At 40.0% G+C, this 21,721-nt stretch overlaps 1 protein-coding gene across 3 annotated transcripts in view; it reads left to right on the plus strand.

The window, feature by feature from the left end:
- Positions 1 to 19,518: 19,518 nt before the first annotated feature.
- LOC126484636 (heterogeneous nuclear ribonucleoprotein L) overlaps positions 19,519 to 21,721 on the plus strand; it is a 192,177-nt gene continuing 189,974 nt past the window's right edge. For all 3 annotated transcript variants that reach the window (XM_050108227.1, XM_050108226.1, XM_050108228.1), the window contains exons 1-2: positions 19,519 to 19,625; positions 21,183 to 21,232. In XM_050108227.1, coding sequence (XP_049964184.1) covers positions 19,557 to 19,625; positions 21,183 to 21,232 — 119 coding nt within the window. In that variant the 5' untranslated portion in view covers positions 19,519 to 19,556. The remainder of the gene's footprint in view (positions 19,626 to 21,182; positions 21,233 to 21,721) is intronic.

Here is a 21,721-nt window from a genome sequence, read left to right on the forward strand (position 1 = left end):
AAAGTCAGTTGGAGTCCAGAACTCGTGGCTAACACACCTGCATAAAACTGTTTAAATAATAAAGACATATTTTCATGTCCTCTTTTCCCACGAATTCCTAGGAGGAGGTGGCTGTCAGGTGACTGGGGTTAGTACAAGTGTGCATTCTTTCGTGCCATTTTCTTAGATTAGCAGTGAAACACCAAGTGAGCTTTGTTTACCGCCAAAATTCAAACATGGCGCCAGTTCATAGGAGGAAGTGGCGGTCGGGTGGCTTAGGTTAGTGGAGGTAGCCCAAGTGAGCTATCTTCCGACTATTTTCTTAGGTGAGGTGCATTATCCTGTAGGAGTTTGAACTTCCCGCCATTTTCTAGGGGGAGGGGTTAGGTTAGAGGAGGTAGACCAATTGACCTTCTTCCTGTCAAAATGTGGTGCCAAAATCGTCCATCTTGAATGACGCCATACCCACCATCTTGGATGACGTCATCGCCACCATCTTGGATGACGTCATCGCCGTGCGACGGATTTTTTTTTTTTTTTTTTTTTTTTTTTTTTTTTTTTTTTTTTTTTTTTTTTACTTGCATTCATGCGATGCACCAATTACGACGGATTATACGTTGCTGCTGCAATGCGATTTCTTTTAAAATTTTTGTTCACCTACCTCTTTACGGCGGTAGATCTTCACACGTAAACTCCTGACTGCAGCTAGCTACGAGATCACAGAAAAGCAGTGTTGAGGAAAGTGTAACCTCATAGCTATACCCCGGAGGCCGCTATAAGTAAAATTTGCTGAAAATTTTCTATGTACTTTAAAGAAATGATTCGGAAAGGGGATGTCACTCGTACTTTAAACATGAAGTTCAAATTTAAACCTTCAATAAATCTTTATTGCCGTTAAGCAAGATCATCAGCCCACATTTACGAAAATTACTAAAGTTTCTGCTCACAGTTATCACCATACCTAAAACAGCCAGAACTTTTACCTTCCCAAATTCCGAGACCAATTACTTGTAACACAGTCAATGATCGGCCAATTACTTCTGCACACGATATTCAGTGGTTGTCTTTAGTAAAAGTTTATGCTCGCCATAAAATACTCAGTAAGAATATACTCAGTATCGCCACGCTATATAATTCAAAGTTCACTCGCAATTTTCGTCGGAACGAATTATCACAACACTCTAAGTTTTCATAAACAGTTTCTGGTCACTACCAGATACCATTAACACTGGACCATAACGCGGAACTCATCCCAACACATAATGCGAAAAGTCACATCCAGCATAACCGCCTCCAATCAAAGCTAGCTCGCGACTCCTCACTCTCCCACACTCAAAACTATATCTCCTCGCTAGGCGGCCAACCGTCTCGCTTCTCATTGGCTGTCAGCACTTACGACCAATGAGAACTCACTTCTAGGGCGCGGCTCGCGCCAATATCCAGCAAGCACCAACCACTTCTCTAGGCTCATTGACGTCATCAAATTAAGTAACACAAAACTCTCTAATTAAATAAACAAAACAAAATGAACTATAAGCTTTACTCTACATCTGGAAATTTATTATGTAGTCGCGAATGTTGTGGCTGTCTTATACATAAGCATACATACTTGGACATCCAACATTCACTAGTAGGGGAACCACTAGTGGATTCGTTCCCATGTTACAGAGTTGGAACACTTGCCAGTTCCTGTAGAGAATTACATGAATGATTTTTAATAATGCCGAACGTCCCACATACTCTCACGCACACATTCTCATTCACACGCACCCTAACACACAATACACACATTTACTTAGAATTCTTGAAATTATTATTATAGAAAAGTCACAGAGGTTTTCTGAAACTAAAAACTTTCCAAATTTATATATGAACAATGAAAGTGTTATCAGATCATCGTACATAGTCACTGAAGGTGAACTATTACATCACTGTATTTATTTAAATTCTTGACTGTTGGAAAACTATGTTCTTTTATGGAATTTTACTAACTTCCAAAATACAACAATTTTTGATCTCAGACTTTGACATATTGTTTGCTTTCACAGCAGAAGGATGTACATCAAATATGGCGTTCCTCAGGTTATTCCTTTATTAGTCATTAATATTTTTAGTTTCGTATAATGTAAGTGGTCTGCCAGCGCTACTCCACTGCTTTCACACGCGCAGATGCAAGAGATGGTCATGACGTCAGTCTGCAGGACACAGCTCGTCCGTTACTGACCGTATAATACTCTACCAGCTTACATTGCAGCCCACATACATTCTGAAGTAAAGCTTTTAATAGACAAATGGGTGATCACGCACTAGTTGCGACGCCACAGCCGCCATGTTGGTTAACGGTACTTGGGGTGATACCCTGTTGTCCCAATACTGGCATGACCAGGAACCAGATACGAACCCCTTAATGTCCTTGAAAGGGACCTATATGGAGGTGATGGTTTGATGTTGTGAAGTGGGATTATGATTGGAGCAAGTATGCCCCTGTATGTCTTTGGCACAAGAACTGTAACAAGTCAGGTGTATCAGGACATCATTTTTCACCAGTATGTCCGCCTTTCTGGGGGAGCAGTGGGTCCCACCTTCCTCCTGATGGATGATAACGCACCGCCCCACTGAACTCCCATCGTGGAGGAGTACCTTGAAACAGAAGATATCAGGCGAATGGAGTGGCCTGTCTGTTCTCCAGACCTAAATCCCATCTGGCACGTCTGGGATGCTCTCGGTTGACGTATCGCTGCACATCTTCAAACACCTATGACACTTCAGGAGCTGCGACAGGCACTGATGCACGAATGGGAGGCTATAACCCAGCAGCTGCTCGACCACCTGAGCCAGAGTATGCCAACCTGTCGTGTGGCCTGCGCAACAGCTTTGCCTGGCTCCAGTAATAGTATTAGCAAAATTTCCAGCTTGACCTTGTGTGCAGGCGACTGTCTCTTACGGCCTCTGCAAGATTGTATCTGCAACAGGCGCAATGGCCGGGAATTTTAGGACATAGTCACAGCTCAGCGCCGCCCCTAATAGTAAGGCCCGCCGTACATTGCACTCCAAAGTTGACCCTTCTCCAGGAAGTGGGCCACTCACTCATCTTGCGCACTGCTCACACTTTTATCTGAGTCAGGAATGCCAGTGACTTCTCACACTCAGTTCTTAGAAACGCTTTACTGCCCGCACCTGGCTGAGTGCAATTCCAAAACTCAGCAGTAACTAATACTCTAATAAGAATGAAACCATCAGGCTAGCTCAAGCCTGACGTGTTTCATAGAAAACTGCCGCTGCCTCATGGAAGTGCTACAGGCTGCAAGCGGAGCCACTGTTACCAGGCACTCCCACTTCACAGATACATTAATCCTCTCAAACACCTGAATGAGAGTGATGAAACTGCGCTCGGCCATGGCCGCAGAAAAGCTCAGGTGTGGGCAGTTTCCAGAGCTCTGTCATGGTCTCCACTTGAGCCATCCTAACGGAACCCTTGGCCACAGCTCTGTTATTTTGCTGCTAACTACAAATAGATTTTCTATTGATATATACGTTACAAAATAGAAATGGGTACTCTCAACAATCATTTCTGCCCATATGAATCAATCCTACATCATACATACAGCATTACACATCAAAAATAAAATCTGTATATTATGTTACCAAAATACATATGTGCTTAATAAGAGGGAAACATCAAGCTGGCTACAGTTGGATGTGTTTCATCACCTCCCAACCTATTTAAAAATTCGAGCCAAGGTTGTCAGACTGGTCATACATAGTACAGCAAACCTCAAGTAAATTTTTGAACTCTCACATCACTACTGTCAGTTATAAGAAGGGAAGGAAGGAAAGGAGAAGTGGTTATGTATCTGTTTCACTTAGTTTTCTTTATTAATTTCATGCCATAGCCATCACCCTCAAACATTCAATAGTTTGTGCAAAATTTACTGTAATTTATAATTAAAAATAATACTATGCAGCCACATTCATAGTTCAGCATACGATCTGACCAACAACAAACGCATACTGTCAGGCATTATCATTCCTTTGAGACAACAGCTACTCACGCCATTGAAGACGCAACACTCATCCATCTAATTAAGTGATGGCTTGTCTAAAACAAGCTCTCATTTGTTAATTACATTTTGACACGAATATACATATCTATTACTCCAAAACACGTGAAGAAATGAATTCTCAGCAAAATCTTTACTAAAGACATCGCAGAATCACAATAACTATGATAAAATAAAAAACAGTGATAGAAAACTCTCATAGATTTGAGCACTACCAATTGATGAGCAAGCATCAACATTAAAAAACATGTGTGGAAACTTAACAAGACAATACAATCAAAGACATATAAACAGCGTGATAAGACATGAACAGTTATGACCAAGTAGTCAATTAATATGGCAAGGAAACACTTCTCATTTAAGTGTGAATAATTAATACGCCATATCACTTAAACAATTAATCGAATTACGTGCAGCAAGTCACATATGACGATAACGACAGTGGAAAGATCGTTCAAATATATATAAATAACTGAATCTAATGAATCGAAATTAACAAACCATGAGCTCAAGGCTCTTATCAAATCTTATGGGTTTCACAGCAAACAAAATCTTTGTGGTTGGTAATTAAAAGGTTACAATGTTGCTCTAGCAACCTGTGTTACAATTCATTCCACCTCATGAACCTTGTCTTTGACCATGCATTAAGCATAGCTAAAATTCCCCAAACAGTCTCAAATGGTAATAAAGACTTCATGCTCCCATCGATGCTGCATAAACAAATTAAACTGCTTTTAACTTTAGTAATTCCTCTTTCTCATGTTAGATCTGTCACACATTAGCTCCTTCCACTCTTATTTACATCCTGTAACAGCCTTGTAACACAAATCAGCAAATGCAAAAATATAGTCTCAGTCTTTTTTAAAAATCGCAGTTACCCAACTTAAAATTTAAAAATATATTACAAAACTCAGACTTACGACAAGCACAAATTTATTTATCTAAGTCCAACTACCATACCACACGTTGTCTCACCTTATTGTTCCGCTTGACCTCGTTATATACCTCTGGTGTGATCATTTATTCACATCAAACACTTTATCCAGTTGATTTCTCCTTATATGTAAAAATCTGCTGGCACTTTTAAATTATGGGCATCCGTTTTACATCTTGTATTTTTCGCCTCTCCCTGTTTTTCTCATATTGTGTTTCTCTCACATCTACAATATAACAGAAAGAAACAGAGCATTATAGCTTCACGAAAGTACCATCATACTCCATTGTCAGCAGCTGGACGCCTCACAAAGCACTTGGAATTTCTGTCTCATCTGCGACTCCAACTTCACCACAATATAATGTGTTCCTTTCCTGCTCATCATTCTCCTACTGTCTACTTGGCACTAAAGCAAAAAGACAATAAAAGATATCCTTACAATACAGTCCACATTCCTTAGATGTAGGCCAGAGTCCTCAAAAGGTCTTAAACTCTCTGTAGCGTAGGCATAATTTCATCACTCACCCCTTACTTAATAATAACATTCGAATACCTAACTGGATACAAAAACCAAAGCTAACCTGTCGATGAAAACTACTTTATGTGCCAGAGTAATCAACAACACTAAATGCTCATTTCATTCACCTCTTGACTTACACCTCGTCATCACCTCTCACCACAAATGATCACAGCTACATGACAGTTTAAACCTTAATTAAGACCGCACCTTGTGCACCTTGAAACACATTTCAATTTTCCTCCATAAGTTGCAGCAAAATGGGTATACCCCTACCATAATATCCCATCGTCACCAGAGGCTAGATCTCAGGGACTCAGTAACACAAAAATATGCAACCAGCAGATGTGCAGATCATGTCATGTAACTCAGTTAGAAGAACCTTTCCAATAACACCCACAATCTTTTGAATTTTACTAACATCTAAAAATCAGCACTAACATATGTTTCCCAACTAATTAACCCCTAGCCTGATCACATATATGACCAAAACAATTTAAATGCTTGCCACTTCATTTTCACATATTTATTTCATGAAGGATTTGAAATTGCTTATGCTGATGGGGATTCCATGAAGTCTTTGTAACTTTAATGATTCAACTTCAGTTGCATTTGTTTGCATGAATCGCTAAATTCGTAGTGGCCCATAGTACAACAGAAGCACTTTTGCTTGTTGGATCGCCAGGTGATACTGTCAGAAGTTTCCATTCCTGTCTCTCATAAACCCTTATATTCTAAGACGTTAATAGTGTTTGCTCTGAGGTCTGGCATGGGTGCTTCTTCTATTTGTCCCATGCGAGCTCCTTGTCAATTTTGCGCTGGTGGACTAGCAACAGGGTTTAATTTCAGCTTGTGTGGACGTATCTCAACAATCTCCACTCATCGTGGGGGTGGTTTCTGATTGTTTTCACCAGTCTAAATCGGTTGTTGTTGTTCTCACAGCATTGGAAAGTGTTTCAGCTGCCATGGTGTAGTTGAGACGCTCTAAAATTGCCACGTACATTCAGTTGAACCTGATTTGTCGTTACGATCATTGTGAGGTCATTTCGGATCCTGCTAAACAACATCCTGAATCATAAGGCCATTGCCAATTATAGTCTCCCTGCTGCATGAATTCAAGTTCTTGCAGTACGTTCTTAAAGGTCTCTATATCGTCACCCATGCATCCTGCAAGAATGTGCTGAAAGTGAGGCGGTACCTTATGGTAGCAAAATCGAATGATTTGTGATGAACTGTATGGCGCGACTAGGAACTTGTTTTTCTTAAGCATGGTTTCCAGGACTTTCACAGCACTATGTGCTCTGGAACCTTCGAAGTCAGACCCCATAATAATTTCTACATTAACCCTCCCTTGTACAGCCTTTGAGCAGTAGTTGATTAAGAATACATCTCTGAATTCCCTATATATCGAGCACCATTGCGTAGTCAGTCACAATGTCACAGTGGTCTCCACTAGTTCGCAACTCTAATCAATGCATTATCGACCAGGACTGTGGGAAACACTGATAAAATTGTTCATGCCAAGCCTTGAAGTGCACTGAATTCCCATTGTGCTTGAATGCCTGAAACTGACAGGTAGGTTTGATTATACATGCAGCTGTCAAACCCAGCCTTCTATAAGCAGACACCTGCATATCATGTCCTAGTTCACACTCATGTATTCTGTTAATTGGCATATAATTTTTAGGAGTCACAGGATCCCATGACAACCTAATATTTAATCTCCACCTCTAACTGTGCCGCTTTACCTTGCTGCTGTCCGTTCAGTACTACCTGTCTGTCTTTGACTACCAGAAGTTCTCGTAGTCCTTGAGCTTCACCTACCAGTACAAAAAACGTTTCTCCTGATTCTCTACAAGCACTCTCTATTTCATCTCTGATGAGCATTTGATTTGTGATCTTAAGCTGATCTGTGACGACACAGATGGCATTTGATCTTATCCTATGTGCGCTGAACCTTACCTTCTATTGTGGCTACCCACTTGTCAGTCTCCCCCACCTAATTTTTGTGTGCATCTTACCTGAGCGTCTTGTTGTCAACTTGTTCCTTAATTTCCAAAATTTGTTCTAATGATTTCAACATTTCATTTACCCTCCTAGGGAAATTCACTAATTGCTCCTAGTCTTCTTAATCTCCTCCTGAGTCTCCTTAATAGCAGTATTCTCAGCCTCAGTTTTAGAATCCATCATCGTTATTCATCCTGTGTTTCTTCAGTGGCGATATTTCTAGTCACAATTTTACAGTCCATTTCCTTTTACTTTGCTATTCTCTTTTGCATCTGAATCTATCATCTTTAGTTCTTCCTTAGTTACTTTCACCATTTGAGAATTCTCTTTAAGCAGCTCAGTGGTTCCTGAGAGCATATCACTATGTTCTGCTGGTGTAAATAGGGATGACACAGGTGAACTCATTCGAGCATCTTGCAGAGACGTGCTAGGCTTTTCTACACAAGCTTCATTTCCGAACAAGACCTTTCAGCAAGAACCGGATAACGAACTAATGCAACCAGATTGTATACAACTTCCCGTCTCATTTCACTCACTGATGTATCATCTTCCATACCCATAGCAGGTACATTATTTTTGTGCTTGGACTCATTGGTCAGTATCCAAGAAGACTAAATCTCACAAGGGGAGTGCCATGGTTGGGAAATGAAGTTCGGAGTGGGACGGCGCGTGTTTGCAGCACTACCCCATAGTGTTACAATGCCCCAGCCATACGGCCAGATGGCCAGCCATCCACGAGAAAACGCTCCGAAACTTTCAGTCCTACAGTATATAATACCCATGCATCCGCTCACTGAAGCGAATGGCGCGGTGGCTGATGCAATATTAGTAACAATTTGTGCCTCGTATTTTCAAAGTATCTATTTGCTTTTCCTTATTGAAAAAAAATACAATGACGTTCAAATTGAATACTTTTGTTCTTTCAACATTTTCAAATTTTCCAACCAAATTATTTCCTTCAAATATTCATTCGTATTGTATACTGACAATATTTCATTTCTATCATGTATATTATACGTAACATCCGTCGAACAGGAGCGTACAGCTTCTATCCGACTAGTTCAGGCACACGATCGACTTCAGTGTCATGAGACCGCTATAAACGAGGGTCCCCATAAAGGGGCATTTAACAAACTTGCAGAGCGAAAGGATAGCCGCGCATCCGCGCTCCCTGCACTACAAACGGGGAAGAAGAACCTAGCAGTTGCTTTTGCACGCTTGGAACGAGTACACGTGTGTGAAAGTTTTCCCTGTTGCTAACGTTTTGTGGTTACAATGCTTCGAAGTGAACACATCGCGAGTTCTGTGGGACTTGTAGAAAATATTACCGACGATTCTCTACACAGCGAGAAATCGAAGTTGCTGATTAAAGATGCAGTTACCCATTTCAATGCGCTGCTGGTTGAAAACGATTTACTAGCGTCAGAAAGTTTGCCGTCAATTCCACACGAAGCTATGCTGATGGTACAGAAGTTGTACAACACTGTGATAGATTTCTTGAGTGAAAACACTATCGTGGTTGATCAAGAATTACTTCACGAGAAGGAAAGTGGTGAAGATGTAGAATTTGAATGGGTTACAATAGACTATTCTTCGGACGAGTATGACCCCCATGGAAAAAATCCAAAGAGCCTACGTATATTTCGCTAGTATACAAAATACAGTGCTTCAACACTGCGAAAGCACATCCTCGGTGAGTCTGCAGGTGCTGAAAAGTAAAGGATGTCATCGTTTTAAAGAAAAGGAATTTTTATCGCGATGGGAAGACGAAATTAAAAAGGGTGGATCTGTATTTGACAAATACAAGGTGATAAATTCGTGGACTTACGATGGTTTTGTCGAAGCTAGGCACAATTACCAGCAAGTTACCACTCGAAATCTGCAACAGTGGCCTTTAGCAGCGGCCGAACAACATGAAAACTTCGAATTTAAAGCTTCTAGTCGATGGGTGGCGATATTTAAATAACGGCACAGAATTCGTCAAAGGAAAGTAACAAAATTCGTATCACGAAAGGAAACAGTGACATTGGAAGAAACCTTAGCTGTTGCAAACTTTCCGGCTACAAACTCGAGATTTAATACCCACTTTTGACAAGGACTATATTATCAACACAAATCAAACAGGTATGTGACACAAAATGAAATCACATTCTATAAATGGTATTTCAAACAACTAATACCTGTTTGAATAATTCTCTTATATAATCATGTAATTGTACAATCGTTTCGGTCATTAAATATCGTGCTGTTTCATTTGCTTCCAGGATGTCAGTACCAGTCTACTTTCAACCGGACTCTCACCGACAAAGGAAGCAAAACCGTACTTGTGAAGAAAGTGGACATGAAGAAGGTTACGCATTCATATACAGCACAATATGCTATTACTTTTTCTGGACGTGTCCTGCCGAGTGTTTTCGTATGCCTGCAGGAGACAACAGGTGCATTTGGACTCCGAGTCCAGAAGACGATCGATGAATACGCCAAAACACACAAGAAGGTCATTATGACGTCATCAGAATCTGGAAAGCTGACTACAAACACTTACAACGAGTTTCTTAAAACATCTTTGAAGCCTTATGTTGCCCTACCTCATCGTCGACTCCAGGGGAGGGCAAACACAACCAGAACTGTATGGCGAGGTTTCCCAGGACGACGAATAACGTCCCACCTGTACCCTCAAAGTTATTCCACCGAAGTTTACACCACTAGTGCACCCCTGTGATGTTTATTTTTACAGACAGGTGAAAAATTTCATTAAATGGCTGCCAAATTGCGCCACGTTATTGAACAGGAACGGGAGATTAATTCACGAGAAAATTGTATTAAAATTCACTCGATCATTCACCATCAGTTATCATCTCCTGTTTTTCCCAATATGATCCAATATGCATGGCTCGCGTCGAAACTAACTGCAGAAAGACACATCTTTAGAAATGTTGACGAGGTCTGCTTTTCGACAGATATTCTCAAAACTCGCTGCTCGTGTAGAAAATCTTCATTTATTCGATGCACAAATTGTTCAAACATCTTTTGTTTCGAGTGTTTTTATGACAAATATCATTCTGGCTCTTGTGTAATTTCGGAATCCAGCGAATAAACATGTCATTATTCACAGTCTTCATAACATGAATATTATTCTTCCATGCACACAGTTTTCAACAAACAATACGAGCGAATATTTGAAGGAAATAATTTGGTTGTGTAAGGTGGCACCGGCCTTGCACCTTACATGAGTCCATTTAATGTGACACTTTAGGTTTTGTTGGAGTAATACTCTAAATTACGGTGCAGGAAATCTATGTGGAAACGCATCGGCACGCGAGAAATCCGCGATTTTGTAATTATAAGATTTTGGAGAAAGGCAGTACGCGATACAGAGCTCGGCTACCTCCCTGCTTAGCCGCCGAAGGCCACAGCCTAACGGTATGAATGGTGAACTGGGGAATTTCTGTAATCCGTTGAGAGAGGCCACAGCGGTCGCCAACCTCTGAAAGACCTACGGCTGCAGGTGTTCAAGTGTTTACCAAAACAGAGCAGTGGATAGCTGGACGGGCTTTCCTGTGCGTGCTCTCGCCTATGTCCCACTAATTTTATGCCTTCGAGTAACTCAAGTGGGGCAGGCCAGGAGTTACGAATAACAAACTTTCAATGCAAGAATCTGTGTTCGCTACGACGGGGAATCTTGCCGGGAAAATCTCGAGTGGTCTCTTGGGAGAAAACTTCCAGTAAACGTGTTATTGCCCACAGCTGTGGTTCTTCCCAGCCGGTGAGGGCGGAGTTTACTTGTGAAGTTTTGTACAAATAAAAGAATGGTGGAAAAGAGTTCTGTTCCCAGGCCGTACATTGGTCGGCACTGGCAAACTGGGTATTTTGAGAGCTTCTAGTGATGTGATTCGCTCGGTAAAAGTTGAGGGGAGAAAACAAAGATGAAGAGCGATCCTGCTGGACTCTCGGTAGAGGTCTGCCGTCCTGGGCTCTCGTACTGAGAGGACGTTAGCCAAGTCGTCTCCCATCTTGGTCTTTCATTCTGAGTGGACGTTAGCCGCGCCAGCTCTTTGATGCCGGGAAGATCGTTGCAAATAGAGAAGTTAATGGACAGCTGTCTGTTGTTCAATTAGTGTAGGAGTGTACTTTCCGAGACGCCACACGCCAACCGCACAGCCGCGCCGTCGCCGTCGGAGAGCGCCGTTGCAACAGAAACATTACGGTGAGATCGCTCCCGCTTCGGCCTGTGTTAGGAGTAACGTTAAATAGTTGGGTCACGTGCAATTGCTATTTCCACAGAGGTTTCACGGTACTTTGGGGTGTAGTGGTTCTTCGTATTTTACGTTTTGTGTCGATGTCAGTCGGTCAGCCAAGTTATGAGAGATCGCGTTTTGGACCAATTTCAACACAGTTCACTGCCAACGCCACTCAGGAGGATAATTTGTAAATTGTTCATTGTGTTTCATTCAGCATTGATATGAAGGTTATAATAAAATTATTGTGATTCAGTAGAGCCTTTTCTTTCAGTAGTTGATCCTGAATTCACCCTTTTGCTTTATTTTATTTTTGTGTATTTGATTGTTGTCATTGAACACCCTAAGTGTTCGTGATCGTTCATGTTTGGAAGTAAAAACATGTGTGATTTATCGTCAACGCTACCACCACAGATTAATTAGGGGTGACAGGGCCACATTTAAATCTAGCGTTATCCATTTTTGCGTACAGTGCCACTCCCAATTTCTCTGTAAGTTGTTTGTCAGGGGCGAACACACGCAAAAATCGGACAAGCAACAGGAGGAGTGTTACAGTTGGAAAAGTTGAAAATGTTGAAGGAACAAAAGTTTCCAATTTAAATGTCATTGTATTTTTTCAATAAGGAAAAGCAAATAGATACTTTGAAAATACGAGGCACAAATTGTTACCAACAATGCATCGGACACCGCGCCATTCGGTTCATTGAGCAGATGCATGGGTATTATATACTGTAGGACTGAAAGTTTCGGAGCGTTTATCTTGTGAATGGCTGGCCATCTGGCCGTATGGCTGGGGCATTGTAACAGTATGGGGTAGTGCTGCAAACACGCGCCGTCCTTCTCCGAACTTCATTTCCCAACCCTGGCACTCCCCTTGTCAGACAGTTGCCATTTCCTCATATCCTGATTTACCACCCTATTCATCTGATGATTAAGACCAAGAAATCTTTCTCACCTCATCTGGCTATGAGTTTACATTCAAAACAGCACGAATTCCCTACACAAAAAACCATTCACTTCCTACTCGGTAATGCATTATGCGAGCTAACATCCCAAAGATATTCGGGATCACATGTGGTTCCTCTTCGTCAAAATGTCTTGGCTCAAACTCGTCTAGGGATTCAATCGTATGTGTCGCATTACACACCCTAAATAAGACACATGTGACCCTTAGGTTAAATTGTCTGGCTGATGGCAAGTTTGCGAAATACAAAGTTAACATAACGTATAATAACAGTAATAATAATATCGGGAACTAAATGAACGACTCATAAATGATGTAGGCCACACACTTGCGATTTGGTTAGAATAATGTTTCTACATCTACATATCTACATATACATATATATATACCACTAGCCACCAAGCGGTGTGTGGCAAAAGGCACAATTCGCGCCAAAGTCATATTTCCTCCCGCCCACCCCCCTGTTCCGCTCGCAGATCGGAAAAACTACTATCTGAACGCCTCAGTACAGGCTCTTATTTCCCATATCTTTGATTGGTGATAATTACTCGATTTGAAATTTGGTGGTAATAATATGTGCTCTATAATATAATAATATATGCTCTACATCCTCGGTGAAGATCGGATTTCGGAATTTAGTGAGCAGCCCCTTCTGTTTAGCGCGCCGTCCATCTGCAAGTGTGTCCCACTTCAAACTTTCTATGAGATTTGTAACGCTCTGGTGGATTAATGTACCAGTCACGAATCTTGCCGCTCTTCTTTAGACCTTCTCAATCTCTTCAATCAGACCCAACTGGCAAGGGTCCCATACAGACGAACAATACTCTAAGGCTGGACGAACTAACGTATTGTAAGCTATTTTCTTTGTTGAAGGACTGCATCGCTTCAGGATTCTAACAATAAACCGCAATCTAGAGTTCGTCTTACCCGTTACTTGTGTAATCTATCATTCCATTTGAGATCATTTCGAATAGGCGCACCCAGACACTTGACGGACGTTACCGCTTCCAAAGACTGGGCATTTATTTTGTACTTGTACGTTAATGGGGATTTTCGCCTTGTTATACGCAGTAGGTTACACTTACTAATATTGAGAGATAACTGCCAGTCATTACACCACACATATATTTTCTGCAGATCCTCAGTGATTTGTTCACAACTTTCGTGTGATACTACTTTCCTGTAGACTACAGCATCATCGGCAAACAGTCTAAGGATGCTGTGAATACCATCAACCAGATCCTTTATGTAAATCCTAAAAAGTTCTTCAGAAAGTAAATTAATAGCGAATGTGATCTTCTTTAGAATTTCTGTTACACTCGAGCGCACACCCTTTTGACACAGTACAATCATTCACAACCTCATCGCGAAACACAGTACTCCACCTCGTTATTTACACTAAAAGTTACGAGTTCACACCAGGCGCATGGCTCTCACCACTCAGAGACTAAGTCCCGCGATACCACACAACGCGAAATTTTCTAAGTCGTTTCACTTCCAAGCTGCCTATAGACCGACTATCCGCTTTTGCGTCTCAATCCGAACTGTACCCTTTGGTGTCTCCAGCCAAACTGTCTGCTATCGCGTCTGCGCCAGTGTTCTCTCTGCCCATCCCCGGTCGCGTTTCCCGTCCTCCGAATATCCTCACTCTACTGACTAGGGCAGTTCCCTTCCCTGAAGACGTCCATCTGATTGGCTACATCTTATTCTACATTATTTTACATTTTAACATGTTTAAATAATCAAGGCTTGAGCACTTTACATTCTAAATAAAGTAACAATAATATCTATTACATAATAAACGTTAAATTCTCTTACATAAAACCAATACAATACCCTCCTTAACTTTGAATGCTATGGCCAGTAGCCTTACACCAATGTGCTTTTTGATAAATAAATAAAAAACAAAAGTAACTATTATGCACTTAAAAATTACAACAAATATTCTGTTACCTAATGATTCAACAAGGTGTCATGCTGTCATCGCTCAATCTGTTTTGTGTGGAGGAAATAATGATCTGATGCTTAACAGAAAATACTGATAGTTTAAATTTACTGTATCTTTTAAACAAATGAAGTTACAGAGTTGATATTTACAACAGTTGTCATTTGAATGATGTGGTTCTATATGAAATGTCGATCGTTAAGACCGAGTAAAGCGTTCAGACTTTAGCCACCGGGTCTTTGTTACTAAAACTTGTGAATTTGACTTTAACAGTAAATCCTAAACTATTATAGATATGATCAATATTCAAGTTTTATTGGGATCACCATGAAAATTTATGGAGGATGGCAGATTAAATTGACTGTGGCTTCATTCCCTGCACTACTACAGAATTAAATATTTTTCATAAATGTTTCTCTTTGTGGCCGATGTTAGGTCCACCACATTTAACACTGATATGTCTCCTTGGCGACAAAAGTCTTCTACCGGTTTCCCATATGATGTAGGTTCTTGTATGTCTCACTTGCACACTACAGTGCTTAGGTCTCAATAGACAATGGACGTCGGTGAGTTTCCCCATCTCGTGGTGAATCTGTGCCCTTTGTGGCACGTGGTCCTGAACGAAAGGGTTCGTTTCAAAATATTCCTGTAGGCTGACTCTTTCAGCCATATATCTAAATAAGAGCGCGATGCCTGTTAACTCACAATTGACACATAAAACACACAAAAATAAACCAGTCCAAAGTGTCAATTGGAAACAACACTGATCAACAACGATTGGAACAACACATAGGAGACACACAAAACCTTGAAAGAAGACATGTAGTTAAGAAATTTCCCATCACCTTAATTAAATTTCTCTACACTTTTATGATTTATTCCATGAACTTTCCCCTTACTTTGCATATAAAGTTTTAAACATTCCAACAGAGACAACTGTTCTTCACAGAATCATCACAGTGATCATAAAAACAAATGTCAGACTAAAATGCGTGATTCTACTATCTTTCTTGAATGGAAGATTATGTAACAGTAAGATCCAAAGCAATAGTCACCATTTCTTATGCAAGACGCTAATGGGGTCAAGATTATGCCTTCACAGAACAATCCATTGATCTGCACCTTGTCTCTCTTACAATATGCAGATAGACCCACTATGACTCAAATGTTTAGAAATGATGTGAGGGCAAGGAAACGGAATGGATGGGTGACCCTGACAAATGAACCACAGCTGTGGATCTTGTATCATGAATGCAGAAGGGGGGATTGTTGCCTCCTATAACTAAACAGGAATTCAGAATCACCATAATTTATGAACAAAGTTAACTGAATGCAAACCCTAATGAAGTTATCTCTTGTACAGGAGAAGAGCACTACACTGAAGTTGGGTCTTTAGAAATGGTTACACTTATAATTTTGTGTTTGGATGGGTACATCATGAAAAGATGAAGATTACTCTGGTAAATAAACTAATGAAGTATATAACTGAATTGAAACACAGGGCAGCATCAGTCATGATGATTGTGTCGTTTCAGTAAGTGGGGGGACAAAGATGCTTGGAAACCCAAAAAAATCTTATGGTCAAGAGATCCAGTACAAAGGATGATAGATCAATGAACATAAAACACCATATCACGCCTATTCCCTCGTGATTACTAAAGACTTGTCTTATTTCTGCATGAACGTACACTTGTGAAGTTGAGCTGGGTGATGTGTTGGCCCTGCCACTGCTGATAAGACTGTCAAGTGCCACCTCTCACCTCCCAAGTTGCAAACGATTGCCTCTCTCCAAATCTGAGCTTGTGAACGTATCAGATGCCTCTCAAAGAATCTGAATCTGAAAAGAATCAGACTCAGAGCTAGACTCCAGAATATGAATGAAACAGCATCAGGGTGTGAATCCAGAGTCAAATGACTCTAAAACTTGCGATCTCCAACTATTGCTCTCGTGATGTCTCCAAAATTACACATAAGCCAATCTGAAGTGTTGTTCCACATTGACCAATGGGAACCCTCATTTCAAAAACTGGTGCATTTATTATGCAGATTTACATGATGACTTTCACAAAGTTGTGAGTTCTGATGAGTGGTAAGACGCAGTACCTACAGTTTACAAATGCTGACCAGTCAGAACTTGGCCTGGTTTTCTGTCCAGAACTCCATGTGAACTGCCTTTTAATGACAGCTCCAGAAATGAATCGGCATCTGCAGAGTTGGTCATCAGTAGTGGTGGTATGCACTTCTCACATTATGAACCAATCGTATCATGCTGGATTGTCTGGAGATGCTTGATGTTCACAGCATGACATCCTTTCACCCCCCATCTACTATGTGTGTAGTCACTGGCAGCCAGGAAGCATGCTATAGAAATCTGTCGCTGCCTTGAGGATGTTCTACAGGCTACAAGTGGGAACAAGCCGATCAGGTGCCCCCAGTTTTCGGAAACGTTATTCCACTCAAATAGCACTGGCCACCTGCCCTACTGAATGAGTGGGATGAAACAGACTGTTGGCACAGACACACAGAAGCCCAGGTGTCTGCCATTTTCCAGAGCCTTGTTCTGGTCTCGTGTAGTCCCAATAAAAGCGTTGGCCACAGATCAGCTATGCTGCCTGCTAACTACATATAGGATCACTACTGATGGTTACATTGTAAAACAGGAACTGATAACCTCAGCAATCATCATTTCTGCCCCATATAAATCAAGCACCACATTATGCATTCAACACCACAGCATCAAAAAAAATTTGCATATTGCTTTACACAATGAATATATGTGCTTAATAAGAATGAAATTCAGGAAGACTATACCTAGTTGCATTTTGCTAGAAACCCTTATAGATATGCTACCAGTCTGTGTGTTGTCACCTATGAGTGCTAGTGATCTAGAAGGAAGCAAGTACTTACTCAAAATCAGTTTCAGCATGGTGTTCAGTGATGAAGGTTCAATGATTAAGCAACAGAGATCTGATATGGAAAATGGTTAGCCTGGGGTATCTAATATTAATTTCATTTCCTTTATTTTTGCGTTTGTAAGTTGCAATAAATTAAAGTGATAATTTATGTAACAAGAAGAGATTTGCAGGAGCAAACTTTCAGGTAGTAATCCATTTGATGGAAAATACATCTATTACCATGACGAATGTAAAATAATTCTGTACACATCGTTAAACAACGAAACTGTTGAACTATTGCTTTCTTCTTTATCTCAGATATGAAACTAACTTCAAATATACAAAAAACTTGAACATTTCTATGGATCATCTAGGAAGTAATGTTTTGTTAACAGTTTGCATAAAAATTTTCTTAAAGGAAGGAGGTTGTGAAATTAGTAATATCTAACGAGAACAGCTTATTTTTATGTATTATTTTATTTAATTCAGTATATATTTAAAATATGTCACACAATAGCAAATATAATGAGCTAGAATAACTTTTTTCCCATTACAGAATAGTTGCCCAGTGCAGCAGCTGTTACTTTCATTGTGTGTAGTTTTAATTAGTTTTAATCTAATACAAAGTAAAAATCCTTCATATTAATTGTGATTTGTACATGCCTTCACAGTTAACTGCAGATACTCCGTATAAGCTTTGCCAGATACTGTATATTGGCTTGTTTGTCAAACAAACAACACACAGAATTAATATGTCTGACACAAAAGTGTTTTGAGTGCGAAGTAAATGGCACCAGAACAGAATGAGGACAAATGATTTAACTAATCTACTATACTACCCTAATTGCTTTTAGCACCACTATTTTTCAGTTGAGTAACGAAAAATTCCAAAGTAAAACCACTTAAATATTCCTGAAGTAGGGTTTCGTGATTTTCATAACGACAGTTTCCTTTCTTCAACGTTCTATCAATTCTATGATGTATTACACTTTTTTTCACGCCACTTAAGATCTACCTCCTATCTTCTCAAATTTTTCCTGTGGGTCACAGTTCTGAGAAATACTCCAGTCTCAACAACTCCATCACATTTAGCGTGACGGTCATCAAGTTCACACAAAGTGTTCCTAGTTTGAATCTCATTCATTTCCTGAAACCCAATTTAAACAGGCCATCAGCAATATTTTCGAGCTACTACAACTTTGTAAAGACAGAATCTCTCCTTGTTGCTAATTAAATAGATCGCTTTACTTCGGAAGCTCTTAATGTATTCCCAAAAAAATTGTCTTCGCTGATTGATCTGCAGTGAAAATTTACAGAAAAACTGAATACATTCGACAGAGCATTATCTTTCGATAGCAGTGTATCAGCTCCTGATAGAACCACGTAGCTGTCTTTTGAAAAATAATAGCTGTAAATGATGTTATATTTGGACAAAGCCTAGTCTTCCCTTCATACTGCATGCATCCATTTCTTCGGAAATTCTGAGTGTGAGAAAGGAAACATGTAAAGATTTTACTTGTATTTGGAGCAGTGTTTGCTTTTCTCAAACATAATTTTCATTTCAAATTGTTAAGGCATATGTAACTTACATGAGAAATTGAATGCTGTCTCCTGTCGTCTGTGGATTAATACTGTATCCATATACAACAAAACTCTTTGTCATTTTTGTTAAAAAGAATGCAGGAATTCGACAGACTCACTCTCAAGTCGCAGCCGAAGAAGTCCAAACAGCTGTGAATTCTCATTAATATAGCAGCATCACCAAAGACTGTCACGGTTTTCCAGCAAAAAGACGCATTCGAAATGTCTCTCCTATTTAATGTTAAGCTAACTGGTTATTCGCGTGACAATAGAGGCATCTCTCGGTGGCTTTCGTGGTCCTAGGTGTCGAAATGTGCTGGGGCTAGACACCTGTGAAGATGTGCTACCATAGACCTTGCTACCAGAGTGTGTGCTGCCATCTACGAATGCTAGTGATGTAGAAGGAAGCAAGAATTCGTTCGAAATCAGTTTCAACATGGCGTTCAATGGTGAAGGTCCGATGATTAAGCGTCAGCGAACTGATTTGGAAAGTGGTCAGCATAGGGTATGTAATATTAATTTAGTTTTCTTTATTGTTGTTATTGTAAGTTGCAATAAATTAAAGTGATTATTTACGTATCAAGAAGACATTCGTGCTAATATTGATTGTGCATTACATGACGCCATGTACTTCCGGCGCCATTAGTTGCAGGCGTGTTTTTGAGGGTTTTTGAAATAAAAGAGTAGAATTTTATGAGTCTCGTGCGGTTTTAGTAGCTTTTTGGCATGGGTATAATTTTTGCCTGTTTGCGAAATTGTATTGTTTGTCTTCTTGTGGTTCTGTGACACGTTAACTTGCTGAGATGCTGGGTTAAGTGGTCGGTTGCCGCCAGGGTGTTACCTCAAACTTGACTCCGTCGAAATGTTTATGAATTCGCAACATCTAGTTTGAAAGTTTTATTTTGTTTGCTGTTATCGTATTTAGAGTTTGCACTTACGTTTGCGATGTTGCTTGCAAGAATAGGTCGAGCTCCTAGAGTGATGCAAACAACTAGTGGAAATTACAAAGCGTATTTCAGGAAACTGGATCGCGTTTTGCATTTATCGTTATGCATTAGCAACCGGGTGAATAGTCAGGCGTCTAACTTTAATTTCATTCCCAAAAGGAATGTGGTGTTCCAGTTTCTTAATTCTTGATTGGAGAAATCGTTTGATCTCAAGAATTCATCAGGGAATGGAATGTGGTCTTCAGCCTGAAGACTGGTGTAGTGTGGCGCCTCGTGCAAATCTGTCTTGTGCAACCATCCTCATGTATAATGCACCCTACATCCACTCGAACATTTTTTGTAGTCATGCGTTGATCTCCATACAGATTTATAAGCTTACCCCACGCATTCTTCCGTTACAAAACACGATTCCTTGATAGTTTCAGGATGTGTTCCATCCAGTGTTCTTTTAGTAGAGTTGTGGCACATACTTTTTTCCCAGTGTACTTACAGTACCTCTTCATTAGTTACCTAATCTTCCCATTTTCGGAACTTTGCACCACATTTTAAAAGATGTTTTGTTCTTGTTTGAACTGGGTGGTGTCACCCACTTTTTATTTCTGTACACCATTACACTTTTGCACATGTCCCATAAGTGTCCCTAGCATAGTTATGTCTGTAGTTGACAAATTTTCTTTTTCAGAAACTGTTTTTCCTTGCTGTGCCCTCCCTCCTTTTTCCCAGAAAAAATGGTTGTTTGAGTGACATTGTCACATTCTTTGCGAGTTCATGTGGTATGTGCTAGGCACCCAGCAATGAATTGTTCATGCTTGCTATTAATGCTATTGGTGGACAGTATTCTAATTAATAAATTACTGTTTAATGCAGGTACTTTGCAGGTTAAGTTTACTCCTATGAAGGTATGTCTGTGCTTGATGTGGTCATTCAGTTTTTTCAACCGATTTATTCTGAAACCTCTGTTGCACTGATAAATACATGTAGACGATTGGAGGGAAGATTAAAATTGAGATGTAATGGCCTGAAAGTTGATGTATTCTCACAGTCTAGTTACTGAACAATTGTATTTAATAAATATAAATATATATATATATATATATATTTTTTTTTTTTTCCAGAATCATGGTGACCAATATGCTGCTTATGGAGATGAGCCCAGAAGAAAAAGGTAAGATGAATGTTATTAAGTTACCAAAATAAACACTCATCCAAAATTTGGTAAAGAATTTCGTACAAGATCTCGAGGATGAGGGCTCCACAATCGTGGCAAAACTTTTACAGAATTCCAGAAGTGGTTAAAAGGCGTGGACACACACCCGTGTTTACCAATGTTCCTTCTGTTCAGGCTAATACTGAAGGTTGATGTTCTTCCACACATTAACTTTATAGTTTGTGTGTATAGTTGATAATACTTAAGGTCACTGTCAGTGGATTGCTACTTGAGCACGTGAGGAAACCATTCTGTTTAATTCTTCCATTTATTAAAATGGACACAAATAAAATGATTGGTGTTGAACTTTGCGGTTTATTGCTGAGTTTTGGTGAAATCCTGCTAGGCTAGTAACATTAGATGTTGATGTTACATTTCATCTTTTGTATTGAGAAAGCAATTGGTGGTTGCACGTATATCTCAAATGTGTATCCCATTTTTTACTCT

Source organism: Schistocerca serialis, chromosome 6 (assembly GCF_023864345.2).
Source record: "Schistocerca serialis cubense isolate TAMUIC-IGC-003099 chromosome 6, iqSchSeri2.2, whole genome shotgun sequence".
In the NCBI taxonomy this organism is placed as follows: domain Eukaryota; kingdom Metazoa; phylum Arthropoda; class Insecta; order Orthoptera; family Acrididae; genus Schistocerca; species Schistocerca serialis.